The 15,918-nt window shown below is 39.8% G+C and overlaps 1 protein-coding gene across 1 annotated transcript; it reads right to left on the bottom strand.

The window, feature by feature from the left end:
* Positions 1-2,973: 2,973 nt before the first annotated feature.
* LOC110990553 (uncharacterized) lies at positions 2,974-9,306 on the bottom strand. Its single transcript, XM_087134923.1, has 8 exons — positions 9,148-9,306; positions 8,890-9,034; positions 7,979-8,114; positions 7,369-7,475; positions 6,958-7,108; positions 6,557-6,741; positions 5,745-5,916; positions 2,974-3,728 (listed from the first exon to the last, which is right to left on the bottom strand). The coding sequence occupies exons 1-8, from the start codon at positions 9,252-9,254 to the stop codon at positions 3,586-3,588; spliced, it is 1,146 nt and encodes a 381-aa protein (XP_086991049.1). The 5' UTR covers positions 9,255-9,306; the 3' UTR covers positions 2,974-3,585.
* Between the last annotated feature and the right edge of the window lie 6,612 nt (positions 9,307-15,918).

Genomic DNA, 15,918 nt, shown 5'->3' with positions numbered 1-15,918 from the left:
CTTTTTTTGCTCTTCCCCAAACAAACGAGCACCTGACAACACCAAAAACCTGTGGTCAAAACAGTATATTCAAATGCAAAGGCACGCATACTCCAGCCAGTCTGCGGTCTGAGCTGCTGGCTTCCCGGGACAAGAAGTTCCTCCATCAATCAATCCCCATAAAATGAATTGCTACTCCACAATACTACATGAATGTACATCTTCCAAACTATTGCATGCAGAGAGGGTGTTGGAATCTGATGCATCATTCGTACAAGTTCGGGCAACAGCTTCTTCTTAACCACTCGACGATTTTGCCTGATGTCATGTACGCAAAAAGTACACACAGAAGTTCCAGGCAAAATCCACCAATGTTGAAGTCACAGCCACATGTAAACAGTCTTGGAGCTTCATGGCTTCGGGCTGTTAAAGCTTCGGCTGGGCCGTGTGTGCAATAACCAATGAGGTATGGTATCCAGACACAAGGGTATTTTACAGCTTCTTTCTGTACACATTTTTTCTTGTTTGGAAGGTACCCTGCTAAATGTACAGCATGCTTTAGGGTACAGACCAGTAAATAAGCTGCCATAGACAACAGTGATAAATATCAACACTTCAAAAAATCAAGAAAAATGCAAGTTTCACAGGCATTCATGACACATATCAAATAACGCTCACCTCCTCATCTTTCATTTTCCTTTCAATTTTTAGTGACTTAACCTTTTGAAGATATTTTTGTACAGAGAAAGTCACTCCTCGAGACACTCATAAGGGCCTATCGCCATTTTGAAAATTGATACCTACACTCCAGTGCAAAATTGAGCAATAGAGGACCCCGTTTGGTCCGATACTTTCAGAAATACCAGCTGGCAGTCCTGCCCCTGGTTTTCATCCACTTTTTCAACAAACCACCCAGTCCACATGCCACGAAACGCTCTAATAGCAGAGAATTTGGCAGCACACAAATCGTGATTCGGTCCTCAGAGGTAATATTGGACCTATTTATTAGCCTGCAACCTCAATACACGCAAGTTTTTGCATGTACATGTACGTAACGATGCAAAAATCATTGTAAACCAGATAGCTGTTTACTTTTTACAAGCTTTTGTGGAGAGAAAACAACAAAGCAAAAGAGAATTGCTGAATGCCATTCATGTCCACGAACAACGGAAACGTTTATTTCAAGTCAAGATATTGTCGATAGCAACAACAACTACTATAGCTTTGTTTTTCTTATTATGTCGGCGCTTTTGGTAAATCGATTTCAAATTTAAAGTGATATCGTTCATATCGATATTAAGGCAAAATCGATATATCGGATATTATCGATATATCGACCTTATACGCGTGTGACAAGCCATACTGAGAATAGCTTATGTATACATATTATTGCACGTACATGACTTTTGTCACTTTATCTGCTGCTTTATCGTGTTAAATCCTTTTTGTAATTTGCTTGTTCGGTGTAAACGTCACAATGACTGGACATGTTTACAACTTTGCTATTTTTCAGATCGAATAAATATGGCTGAGTTAAGCCATATGCGATATGCGAGATGTCCTCTGAGTCCGAGTCGCTTGCACTTCTGATGATCCCTTATCTTAATTTAACACCCTCAGTCAGTTTGTGAGCTAGCCATGGTTCAGCCTTGAAATACTGATTTGTATCCTCAGCAACTCATTTGCATTTGTCCATTTCTCGAAAATAATCAGCTGTTAGTTGGCCCGAAAGTCTCTCCAGCGTCCGACACTTCCAAGCGTTCATCACAGCGTTTCAAGGCGTCAGTCGAGTTGGCTTTGCTACAACTTGGATTTTACGCATGTGCACTATTATTCCTTCCCGTTGGAGTCGGGATTTTTAATAAGCATACATAACACATACACCGCCACTGTAATCAATGTCCTAATCGAAATAAAAATAATTTATAAACCCGACAGACAAGCGGGAAATCCGTACCGGAAACCCAAATGAAAGACCAACTTTCAAGAAATTTGTCTGCACCCGGGGATTTCGATGATGTAATTTCTTCGATTTTGTCCTCAACATTTTATAGTAAATAAAGAGAGCTGCACATTTTATACACAAACATTAGAAGAGCCAGTGGACGTATTGTGAAGATGGACAATTTTAGCACCAGCTGCTTCTAGTCTTAACTGGTGTTCTGGCTTTCAATTTCAATGAAAGGAATTGAACAAATACTTTTATTGATTTGCACAAAATTCTCAACCCCCCCATATTATTTGTATGCATTCGAACTTTCAGGGAACTGTCTCCTACAATCAACCTTTAATGGCCCGCCCCTTTTGCACGCTCCCCTACTCAAAGATATTAGTTTTAAATTTCTGGTGACAAAATCAACGATATCAATCTACCCTTTAGGTAGATAAAATCATTTTTTTTAATACAAACCTTCAAAATGCATCTTTTTGACTCGGTTACCCTGATTTTTAAACTTTTGTTTCACTTTTTTCGAACAGTTTGTTTACGCTTTTTTGGTTTAATGCTAATGCGTATTCCAATATTCATAAGCCAAACTGTGATCTCATCTCAGGAAGAAGCCTCAACGTTACATTGGTTTGTACACAACAAACGTCCAACATATTTGTTGATTTTCCTGGACTGAGCTTTTTTCTTCTTTGCTGATTATTTTTTTTATACGTATAGCACTAAGAAAGAATCAATCCCTATCTCAGAAATATTTTCAGTTAGTTAATTCTTGGTTCCCACTTTGAACAGAAATACCTATTCACTGAACCACGTCTTCCGTAGATGACTTCACAGCAACAGCGCCCTCAGTTGTCCACGAAAGCATGAATAATTCTAATTGCTTAAAAGCATCCATTTTCAATGCGTTTTCCTAAATAGGAGTGTAAAACAGTTTTATACATTGAAGAAGAGTAGAAAGATGCTGAAAAATTGTGTCAAAGAAAAATTAATCCAGCTACACATTAAAGGCTCAGGTACATATTGACCGAGACAAACAAATGCATGGATTGCATTTAGTTTCAATAAATTTTATTTTCGACAATTAATTCTTAACACCGAGGCATCTTTGCGAACATCTGTTTGTCTTCTTGCAACCAGTTGTATATGACATATTTAAAGGTTGTCATAAACATAGCCGAATAATTTTGTTAGTTATGCTCGCTTTAAGATAACTTCCGACCATCTCTCTTCTATATATGTCACATTCCAAGAGATAAATCATTAGTATTTTCCATGTTTTCGATGAAAGATTTGAATGTGTGACTTAGCATTACCAAATAAAGATATGCAGTAGCATGTTGCTGAGCTAATGCAGTGCCACAGTTGTTCCACTGGGTCCAGATGCGTACCAAACAGTGCTTATTTTTTCTGTTCAATGCCTCCTTTGACAATTATTGTTATTTTACTGAAATCTGATATATCTTCGTCTGTACTTGGGAATAAAACATAGTTACCATGTAGATCTAACAAGCCAAATAGACTGAAACAATATATGAACCAACACCGGCAATGATCAATTAACATATGTCTAATAAGGTCAAAATGAAATACATTTCGAATGAAGTCCGTGGTCTCCGTGGTTGGTTTCATCAACATATCAACACCACGATGGTGTGTTACTAAGGATCAATGTATGCAAGACGATTGGGGCTGCCTTGTCCCACATTTGACAATAGGTGCGTAGTTGCAGATGTCTTCAGTTTCGATTTAATCTCGGCAGGTGACAGAGTCCGATTCTGGGCCAAGTAGAGAGCGACAATTCCTGCGAAAATTAACAATAGCAAATGCTTTTTCATGTTAATAATCATAGCAAAACCAAACCTCAATTAAGTGTCAAATTAAGTGGGAAAGTAGCAGGAAAAGACTTAGGAGATAATGGAACATGCTGAGACAAAACTGGGGCCCTGGTGAAACATCGTGTCTATCCAAATGCCACAGTTACAGTATTGGAGAGGGACCACTGTCAATCTTTAATATAGGGATTGGGATCACAATAAATCATGATGATACGCTGTTGGACACGATTGAATTACAAGCAGGCTAACCCTACTTCAAGCCCCGAAATGACCATGAATGTTTTTCAGCTGTTTGTTTCGTTCTTTCCTCTACCTTTTCGATCACATTCTGTATTTACTTTGGATAAATATTTTTCTTCGTTTTGTTTTGGATTTATGTTTGTGTCTGTTTTTTTTTGGCGGGGGGGGGGTTGTGTGTGTTTTTCCTCGGTAGCCAAGCATGGCCTTTTGTAAGGGAAAAGTCCAGGGTCCATCCGTTGCAGACTGGTCTGGTTTCTGTTTGCAATGCTACAGATTTATACAACAAAAAAAGCCCGCATTAACCTGTGTAAAATGCCGTATTACAGTAGTAGGAAATCTCTGGAAACCATATTGATATCAAATGTGTGCTTAACCGAAGCCGTTAACGTTCAAAGAGCCGGGTTATTTGGGCTCATCTGACAGACAGGTGGGAATCCACCCCTCCCCCTCCTCTTGATTTGTTTTTTAAACCTGGCATGCATATAAAGACAATCCTTATCATTAGAAGGGTAAAGTTTGAAGTTAATCAAATGAAATGTTTTGTTGTAAGTTAAAGGCTACATGCGAGCAGGCTGCGATTTTTTCCGCAAGCAGTCTTGCTTTCCTGTCTTGAGAGTGGTCTGTTACATGCATACCTAATGCATCGTTCTCGAGCTCATAAACTAAACTTGTATATGGTGAGGATGCTCCTTTCTCCCTTATTATTTACAAGTTAAAAAAAGAGTTGCAAAACACTAGAGAGGATTTGAACCTGAGACGGAAAGTCTCAAGTTGAGAGTACTCCTAACCTGTCCAAACATCGGCCGCAAAGCCGGGATGAATTTGAATGATAATACCTTAATACCTTATCATATAATCACTCTTAATCCTCGGACAGGATTCCTGAAAAACCGCACTATGGCGATATCAGCAATATGTTGAGGGCGCGGGATCTGCCCCGGCTTTTTTGGTTTAAATGAAATGCCATGCATCATGATTATCCCCAAGAACAGTGTATGAACTAAAAACAAGCAAAAAATTCTTAATCAGGCATGGCAAGGGTAAGTCTTTTCATAAATTAATATTATATAATAAGCATTTTACTGTTTATTTTAGTTACTGAGATGAGGTGCAATTTTATACTCAAATGCGGAATTACGCGTATAGTGTTAATTAAGGTATTACATTTACAGGCATTACCATGCTGCTCGGTCAACCCACTATTTCATGCACTTTCGTCTTCTCCAGTATAGGCATATATGTTTTCTCCGTTTCTGCTTCTGAGATAATATTCTCATGGCTTACAACATTTTGCTTCGTTCACCCGCTAACTCGGTCATTTGCACGTTTCTCTCACGTAAGTATACTATCACACTGCTCATCGTGGTATAGTTGTATAGTTCATTTATGCCAGCCAGAAAAGAAATTTGCCTCCAAGTCAAACGTTGGCCAGTGTATTTCTGGGAATTTTACATTTACCACTGGTAAAGGAGAATAAATATAGATGAATTTCCGCTGTCAAATCGTTTTATTGAAGCCTTTTGCGTTTTGTTCCATGGGAAATTTTCTTTAAACGGGAGTTTCTAGAGGGGAATTTAAAAGATCACACTTCCAATTAAAATTGAGAGATTTTAATCCCTTATTATCAAACAAAGGGAAAAGGGCTGACGAAGCAGAAAAAAGAGCTTAATGACTCAGATTTTGTTAGGATTTGAATGAAGATAAAGAGCCAGAGAGAATTGTTATTTTGAATTGGTACCCACCTGCAACGTGTGGACAGGCTGTGGAGGTCCCAGACATCGTTTTAATTGCTATGTCAGTTTTCCAATCTGTGCTTACGATAGCCCTACCAGGAGCAAAAATGTCGACGCAGTTCCCATAGTTTGAAAAGCGACATCTCTCATCACGGCTATTAGTAGCACCTACAGTGATCACCTGTAACAAGGATGAACAACATCAAGCATTAATGTAAGACTATCTTATGCCGAATGTTACAATGAACTATAAACATGAAGCCTTCTTCCAGGTGCATCTTCCTAACGCTAAACATTGATTGTTTCTGAATACATGATTGGAGTAAACCAGTTTCCTGCTTCGAAAATGGTCAGTTTGACTTGTTTGCTTGTATACTCTAAACTTGCTTTACTCTGACCATGCTTGATTAGCAATATTAGCTCGTTGACAAATTTTAATTTGTCAGTGGGTGAGTAAGAAAAGGACTGCCACGCTTTAAGAGGTTAACAGTAAGATCCATCCCACGATGGAGAGTAGTGCTTGGGAGGCAGACGCTCTGGAGCAGCTACAAGAGGGACACATACCTTCCCAAAAAGTCAGTACCTCATTGTCTTGAAGGCTTGATCTATCCATTGGTTGATGAAATTTCTACGACTTTCCATTAAAAACTCTAAATTGATTTCACGTTTTGGGTTACTGATAAGTGATACTTGTCTCTTCCAGTTGGAAGGTATTGAGTGGTTCAGGGACTCTTGCAATAGGGTTGGCGTGATAGATTACAGAGCCCATCAAGCCCAGCTTTCATGATAAACTTGAGTTGTAAAGGATCATCGGTGTTTACCTGACTAAGCCAAGCTGGAGATGTATTACAAGCGTCAGCATTCAAGTTCCCAGCAGCAACCACCACTGGAATACCTGCAGAAACTATATTTTTCACTGCTTGATCGTAAAACGTGTTTTTCCCCCGAGCAATGGAACTTGACACGACAGCCGGATGCCTGGCAGCCTCAATGACATGATCCAACCCTGAATGCAAGAAAACAAGAAAGAAAGTGCAACTATTAGAACACAGCAAGTATACAAGAAGCTATTGAAAAGGCATGGATGAACAAAATGTATGCAGTTGTGTGGAAGGCAGTTTAACTAAGGTCAGCAAACCATTTTTGCTTTTAAGACTAAATCTTAAACATCCAACAGCTGTACTCCGAAGTCATTTAAAAACTACAAAATGGCAAAACCCACCATTCACTATTTTTGAATAAGGACCTGATGAACCACAAGGAGTTCTACCCAGAACTTTCACACTTCTGATAGTTGCTTTTTTTGCCACTCCAAAGTAAGAACCTGCTGCAATACCAGCACAGTGGGTGCCGTGACCGTTGCAGTCTGTACCCTATGTGAGAACAACACAGTGATTTCCTTTAATTTTGACATTTTAACACTTCAGTGCATGAAACTATATCACTGGTCAGTTACAATGTAAACTGCAAGGTTCAAAAATATGGGACTGATGTTGTTACCGAATAATTTCAATATTCAAGGTAGTGGCTCGTCATTTATCGCTCTAAAAAATCATGCAATTCAGTAGTCAAAAGAATTACTCAACTCTTAGCAGCAAAGAATTAGGTTCGTTTAAGAAGAAATGACACTTACATTTCCACCGTAGGCATCAAACGCTATAGAGGCCCTGTTTCCAAAGTCAGAGTGGGTGGGACGGATGCCGGTGTCTACGATCCAGATTTCAACACCCTGTCCTTCATCTGGAGGGGAAAAACTTTTTATTAATACGAGAACATCAATGTTAACAAATTATATGCAGAATTATCTCGGCAGTCAATCCACTTTGATGCGCTTTGCTTTTAGGAATATGTGGCATTGCGTATGACCACCTGTTGGTTGAAAAATGGCACCAAACGCTGATTGTGCTATGCATGAAGTACACCTGTGCACTGCTAGCCATCTTCAGGTTCACTATCACCAACACTTTCAGACTTATTTTAGGCAAGTTTTATGAGAGTCATGTGAAATTAGTGGAATCAGAACCAACTGTCATATGCTAACTAAAGACTATCAACAACATAAAAAGTATCCAGTTTGTAAGTGTGACGTCACTTCAGTTTGAACCGCTCCCACTGCACATGCACTGCACATAGAGGTACTTGCATTGATCGCCGTTTACATGGAACCATGGAACCGGAAGTTAACACGCAACTTTAGTGATCATCCATTTCTGTTAGACATATTTTTTCAAATCTATTCTTACTATAAACTGGGTCAGGTGTGAAGCGTCCGTCAAGAGGTAGTCGCCGCTGTCCAATCCTGTCCAAGCCCCAAGGAATGGCTGCTGCATAAGCCATGCCGTCCTGTGACACATACTCAACGTCATCCAGGGTTCGTACCTATACATCACGGGAAATCAATGGGGACCCAGTCGATAAAGGACAAGATTTGCAGCACGCAATAAAATAGTATTGATTTAAATCAGGCTTTCTTTATTTTATGTAGATAGCTTTTAGTACCTGCATGGAACCAAAACCCCAATTTTTCTAGGAGAAAAAAAAACAAGTTGGGTCTCGTCTTTTTGCCCCAAAATAACAAATAATAACCTACTTCATACAGAAAACCTCAATCCTATCTTTGCATTCACTGACATAAAAAAATGATAGGATACCTGGACCGAAAATTCACAAAACGTACATAATCCTAATATGTAGCCTACCTTCACTTTTTGTTGTTATACTAACAATTTTGTCTTTTAGTCGCTGTTAGCTCTTATTCTCACTCGATGTTTTAGCAGGCACTGCTCATTATTATACGTAGTTCCTTTATTTCGTTTTGTTTGTTAATCCCTAATTGTTTCATATTTCAATCCCGGCATGGTAATATAAGCCCTCAGCTATTGCATATTCCACCATTTTGCTTTGTCCATTATTTTCCGTGTTCCTAATGTAATTCATTTTTTATGCACTTGTTATATAATTTTAGGATCCTCATTTAGACAATCACTTTGTGTGAGCACCTCTTGCTTTACTCTCCTTTTGTAATTTTCAGCAACATGGAAATGTGTTTATGGATGAATGGATAAAATGAATATAGCCCTTTCACAAACACTGAGGAATATCTGTACATTACAAATTAAAATAAACAAATTTGACAAGTCTGTTCAATTCTCACGTATTGCACGGCTTCCTCTGACAGTTTTGCAGCCACACCCTTCAAGACATTGTAGTAACGATGAGAGATGATAGCCTCACCCAAACGCTGCTGTTGCACATGACGCTGTATGCCCTCGGCAGTAATATCAGAATCCACTTCATCCCTGAAATAAAAGAGCATCAGGAACGTGTAAATATCAACAATATCGACAGCAAATGTCCGAGAAAATCAGAAAATATCAGCATGTTTCGTGATATTCATACGTAAATGCAATACTTGAATTTGATGAGATAGTGGCCTTTGACGTTCTCCTCAACTTCGTACAGCGGAGCAAGACCAGCCGCAGCTACACCCACCAACAACAGAAGAACCAAGGTACGCATTGTGTTCACTTCACAGGCTTTCAACGATGACTATATCGTGAGGTCCAGAAGCGTACTCTTATATAGACTGGAAATGAAACTCTCAAACACTGCAACAACATATGTAATAGAACAACCGTATACTGTGCCCTTGACCTCGCTTTAACACCATACCTGGAATGTGTTTACATGTCATTTGTGTCTAGAGATAGTACATACAGTAAACGACATGCATCTGTTCCAAGCTACGTTATATCTCTGCCTGTGAGCTATATTCTGTCTATTATATAACCCCAACATTAGTACAACGTTGACATTCCATGTTAGGTGTATACTATACATGTAGATTGCATAATAAACCCGTATTTTTGTCATCCATACTTGGAAATCAAAAAAAAAATATGATTTTCATGTGTCATTCAAAATATGTTTTAAAAATCTATGGGTCATTAGCTAGGTGGTGGGTGTTTCAAACTGAAGTTTGAAACTGAAAAATAACCAAATTAAAATGTCAAACTACCATCTCTTGAACACCACAAATGGGTTTACCAAGTGATTCAGGTATATATTGACCGTTTCCCAATATTTTAGTCACCTTTTTAAACTGTTGGATTGGAAAATTCTGCTATTTTCTCTCAACATTTCCAAAGATTAACATTTCTTTTACTCAAGCCTTAGGTGCACGTGCACGTAAATAATACACCAAAGGGTAAAGACAGACCTACACGTGACTTGTTGGTTACATAATTTGTAGGCACATATGGCCAAACGTTAATGCAAACGTTACATGGTAAAGTCGCTGCACCTCTCCATAACTAATTCACAATTTGATTAAAGAATACAGAAACCTAAAACGACCACCCGAGTTTCCAATATATATTTCCTTGGAAAGACGGAATATGGATATATTCCCAATGTCTTTCCCTTATGCGCTACGTACACTGCATCTAAGAACGACGCCTTTCCTGATATCCAGTAATACGTCTCTCCCTGATCTCAGGAAGACGTCTTCCTCGGATATCCATCTCGGAAAGTCCTCTTTCCACCGTGACAATAATAATTTTTTTTTGAAAGACGTCTTTCTCTAAAATGTTTCCTTGAAAGGCGTCTTCCTACGATATTGGTCTTGGTCATGTAAATACAAAAGGCCTGTTTGTTTCACGGGGATCCAGATCGCAATCAGTGAGCCGTTGTTGGTTCACTGACACCAGAACCCACCTAATGGATAGCGCGAACTAGCTTTGGGATCACTCATCGAGATCCAGATCCCAGTTAAACAAACAGGCCCTAGGGCGAGGAGTTCAATATGCAAATTACTTTGTGGTAAAAACTGTTCTGACCCTGACGTAGAGCGGAGTTGCTCCCATGGGGATCCAATTTTTTCTAATTACGTAATTAAAAAAAAAATTCGGCCAAATGCAAAATCCTCCTGTTAATTTGTCTCTCTGTAGATGCTGAACAGCCTAGTTTAGTCACCTTTAACATGGGGACTTCCCCTGAGCTGAGTAATTCTTTTCCAGAGCCTGCCTCCAGCCAAGTCCCATGGGGATCGTATGTAAATATCTAAGCCACGTGCTGATAATGGTCATTGACAAACCAAGTGCCTGGGCAAGCCTGGGCCTGGCTTATATCAACGGTCGGTCTCTCTGATTTGTCTTTGAGCTGTCTAAACAGCTGTCTGAGTAGTTTCACTGCGTTGGGGGGTGTCAAATTTTTGTTGATTGTAGTGGGACCCCCCCCCCCTTTGACTAGAAAAAGGGTACCGTGACCGTACTCTGACCTTTTTTTGTGCAGGTTTTTTTATTTGTAGGGACATGGGGACACCCTCTGATCAATTTAAATGCCAGTAGAAGGGAATGTGGATTTGGGAAGAGGGCTATAACGACGGGATCTCAATTGTATCCTGTCCGAGCATTAACCCTAAAAAGTAGGTCCTGTGCAGCGGAGGGTTTTTAAATAGATAAAATCAGAGAAGACCTGTTTTTTCCTTAGAGGTGCTCTTTAAAATCAGGAACATGTTGTGGTTGACAAGTTCCCCATATTGTCCCCAGGGTCGTAATGTAAACAGCACATGAACAAATCATAAATGGAAGATCTTCAAACAAAGTGAAACAGTCTTCCATGAAGTAGAAAGTTCTTTCTCTCCTAATTCTGACAAAAAATTGAAATTTAGGGGTAAAATTGCTATTTGAACATTGCGAAACCCATTCCACGATCATATGTATGAAGATAGTATGAACATATGAATGATGTTAGCTATGGACGAGTTTTGACATATTTCTATGATATACCTTGTAGTATTTTATTCAGGCTTGTAAGTAATAAAACGCTTTAATAGTGACTTGCTGGCTTATTAACCAGTCTGTGGGAACAAGCCGACGTCTGTAAGATACGTCTGTAAGGGCGCGTCTATTAGCCACAAGTCCGAGGCAACAGCAGGACAAAGACTCGACGCTGCAGTGGCACGGCGCGACGGCTCGCCGGCATGATGCAACGGCACAACGTGCAAACAAGCGGCATGACGCAAAGCTCGATCGGACACGAAAGTGCCACACGACGGCAGGATAATACGATGCAACTGCACAACAAGACGTTATTGTACAGATACTGTATAACAGTAATATATCATCGGGACAAGCGACGATTTTATGTCACTGTAATAAAATAACAAGTAGGGTTGCGTTGAGAACAACTGCCAATCCGACGATACTTAAGTCAAGATATGATGTGACATGTTTTATAGGCGTAGTAGTAACTTTACACTGCAGTGCCTTGACCTTCAGGGTTAAGTCTTGGACGCAAGGATTGTGGGTCAAAGTCTTGGCCTTGAGAATCAAAACCTTTGCTCCAACACTGGCTTGTACTCAGACTAGACTGTCATGAAATGGCATGGACGATGACGTGATAACGTGATGTATAAAATTTGAATATTCAGTGCAACCTCTCTTGCATCAAGTTGCATTTTGACAATCTGAATTTGCAACTTCTTATTTAAAGGATAGCTACAACAATTTCTTTTAATGTAAACCGTCAAAGAGCACCTTTCTGTCTAACTTAACCTTACTGTCTATTTTGTTTCAGGATTTTCAAAGGGTGCTTTATTGCCTTTTTTATGTTCATGCTACGAGAACTTCCATATTCACAACTGTAATGCTACCCCTGGTGAAACCCTCGATGCAAGATAGTATTGAAAGGAAGAAGCACACTGATGTATTCACATTAACATTTCACACAACTGAAAACACGACAACTTTAAGGTCCACATTTTAAAAATGAATTATAACTTGACAGGAAAACTGCTCACTTTTCAACTACATCTTTATAGAGAAGGAATTTCTTATAAGAGGCACCATTCAAAGGAGAGGGCAATGTGTCTGAAGAACTACACCACAGATCAGATCCACCACATCACATCACATGTTATTTAGCAGAACTATTGGGGTCCTGATTCAACCTTCGGCTGTCATTTTGTATAAGTAAAGAAAACGAAAGAAACAGCTCCCCCCCCAGAAAAAGGATAAACAATGGCTTGTTATTTTATGAAAGAGTTCATGCGTGTAGCTAGACTGATGCCCAGACGTGGTCCAGGGACTTGCCCACATTAATGCGCGCATTCAAAACTACTAAAGGAGAAGCTGTCAGGGAGAACATTTAATGTTGACGACCATTGTTTCTTTGTATGTGTATTTTGCTGCGTGATGCACCATCCTAGCGTTTTAGTTAAGAGGCATACGCAGAAACATTCTGTGCAGTAGAGTTAACGGTTTTGTTATCTCCTTAATACAAACAGCGCAAATCAACTTCTATGAAATGGCCAAATGGATAAGGTCGCAGTTTTCACATCGTTGGTCGGTGGGTTCGAATTCCACTGGTGGCTTTTTATTTTTCCAAAGCTTGCTGTCAGTCAGTTGCTATAAGAGACGTTAAATTCACCCCGTCAAATACCATCAGTGCCTTAGCCTCCCAGGTAAGCTCTTTTGTTCGGACTGTCCGTGAAGTCCAGGTGAGCGCCTTAGTACAGGTTCGAGACTTATGGCCGACTCGGCGGCCAGGGCCTTAGGGGCTTGTCTCGTTTCCTCTCTTGCATGGTCGCTCGAACCCTTTTGGGGGTTAAATGGATGGGCAGGGAGGAAGTGCGGTGGAGCAGGAACCCGAGACCCAGAAGAGTCCTATATGGAAGCCGGTAACTGCGATTCCTTGCGAATTTCAGGAGTCCGTGCGCCTGAATGCTTGGTCAACACCGCATAACTTTTGGATTTTTTTCCCTCACCAAATTTTTTTCACTTCCTTGGGCGCATAACCCACAAGGCAATTTTCTAGATTTGAACACAGTGAGCTGAAGGGTTGATGCTGATTTAATTCATTTATAATCTTAATTTTCTATATTTTCGACAATAAAAGGGATCTCAACCGTGTTCGGGTTTCATTTCTTCTAAGTGGTCTCAAAAATAATTGTTTATGGTTCATAAGGAGCAGATTCAGGGCTGGCACAGTCGTTCACAATAAAATAATAACGTACATATCACGGACAGCTTTGTTTTTTTAGCGTAATGGCACTCACTAAAGTTGAGAAACCGCTCACAAGTATCTTTCCTCATGCAGGTGTAATGTTTTTAATCAGGAATCTTCTATTTTATTTTAAAAACGTACAATTATAGATGAAATTCCCTTTTTTCCAAGTTAGCGCCATTATATCTACTAGTCTTAGTTTATAACATACCTTTTTTGCTTTTAGTATATGGTGCGGCTCAAAAATTTCCTAGCGACGGGGGCAACGCACTCATGAACACGATAAACGACAGCTAGCGATGGTAATTTTTGAAATGTGTTTGCTAGCAAATTGAGTGATTTTCACCCCATTTATATCTTTTTAAAAATCACTTCTTCTTGTTTTTTTCGTGTTTCTTTTTCATTTTTTTTTCAGTGTGAGGGGTATAAGTGCCCTCTTCCCGCCCCTGCTGGTGACGTCCTGCGTCCGTTTGTCGTCTGATACCAAAATAGCTAAATATATACTACCTACTACTAATCCAGTTCAGCCTGGGGTACAAAACTGGGACCCCACATCCAAACCACCTGAACCATCTTACCTGCACCATATCGAATTCACAAGCCAGTGGCAAAACCATCAGATAATTATGATGATGAACAAAGAAATTGACTGGCACAAAATTTGTACCTGCAGCCCCCGGAACAAGGTACCGGCTGCTCTACCAACTGGGCTATCCAGGTATTATCCTTAATTATAATACAGGATTAACTGATATAATGTACCTGCTTGCTTCCTCCTTCTTAAAAGTTTTGTGCCCAAGCTCCCCCTTCCTCCCCGTGGCTACGCCACTGCTTGGTAGGTAGGAATACATGGAAATATTCAGCATTTCACATTCCGTGGATCGGGATTATATAGGGGGAGAGAGGTGCGACTCTTAAAAAAATGAGTACGACTCATCTGGACGTATTCATACTGAAACGTTTACTTTTATTTTAAGAGGTGGAAATAAAACACAACACTCTACAGTTAATCTGACTTTTTTATCAAAAGGCTATCATTATATGACGTTTCTAAACAACCCCTTTTCCTCTCGAAAATTTGCTCTAGTTCCACCTTGGTATGCTGTTTGCGCTCATTATTCTAGCTAAAGAACACTTCTTTTTATAATTACTGGATACAAACTAATTTTGGTTGTACTCTCAAAATTTAGGGGACCCCCTTTTCAAAACGCCTGCAACAATCTCGCATGGCAGGAAATAAGCTGTTTGAATGGGTTGTTTAGTGGAACTGAAACCGACGCATCGCCGCGAAGCATTTAGGGTTAGAACAGTTTTTATCACAAATTAATTTGCATATTGAAACTCCTCGACCTAGGGCCTGTTTGTTTAACACGGATCTGGATCTCAATGAGTGATCCCAAAGCTGGTTCGCGCTATCCATTATGTCGGTTCTGGTGTCAGTGAATCAACGACGGCTCACTGATTCCGATCTGGGTCCCCGTGAAACGAACAGGCCTTTTGTATTTGCATGACCAAGACCAATATCGTAGGAAGACGTCTTTCAAGGAAAAATTTTAGAGAAAGACGTCTTTCCGAAAAAATTATTATTGTGGAAAGAGGATTATCCGAGACGGATATCCGAGGAAGACGTCTTCCTGAGATAAGGGACAGACGTATTACTGGATATCGTTGTTCTTAGATACAGTGCAATTTGACCTATGTACAATTGTGCATGTACGTACATGCTTACTTTGCAGTAACTTTGCGTAAGCAATATCTGTGACCTATGTGGACATATACGTGAATGTTTACGTTGCAGTAACTGGCCCTATTGGCTAAATGTTGTGAAAACCGTGTATACACGGTTGTTATGTGTGTACAACTAAAATGCATCCAGTAATTTCGTCCTTACAACTGGGTGTGCAATTTGGTTTCAGAGAGAATTGCCTCGGCCACATTCATTGCAATTAAAGCTCTTGAGCATGACTGCAATTTCCTAACCACATTGTTCTCCCACCAGTACAATTTTGTTCACAGAAGACTGCCTATATTACCAAGAATGATCGATTTGGAGTTAATGTTCATGTAGGATAATGATTAAAAACCGTTCAGGTCATCAGATGCCTTGCGTCAGTGTGTTGGTTCCATTTGCAATAAATTACCACTCAAACAGCTCATTTCCTGCATGCAAGATTGT

The sequence above is a fragment of the Acanthaster planci genome, linkage group LG03 (assembly GCF_054643075.1).
Source record: "Acanthaster planci isolate LZ-2023a linkage group LG03, COTS_SCS, whole genome shotgun sequence".
NCBI lineage: Eukaryota > Metazoa > Echinodermata > Asteroidea > Valvatida > Acanthasteridae > Acanthaster > Acanthaster planci.
Note: the sequence above shows the minus strand (reverse complement) of the source record. Positions and strands in the feature narration are given on the sequence as shown.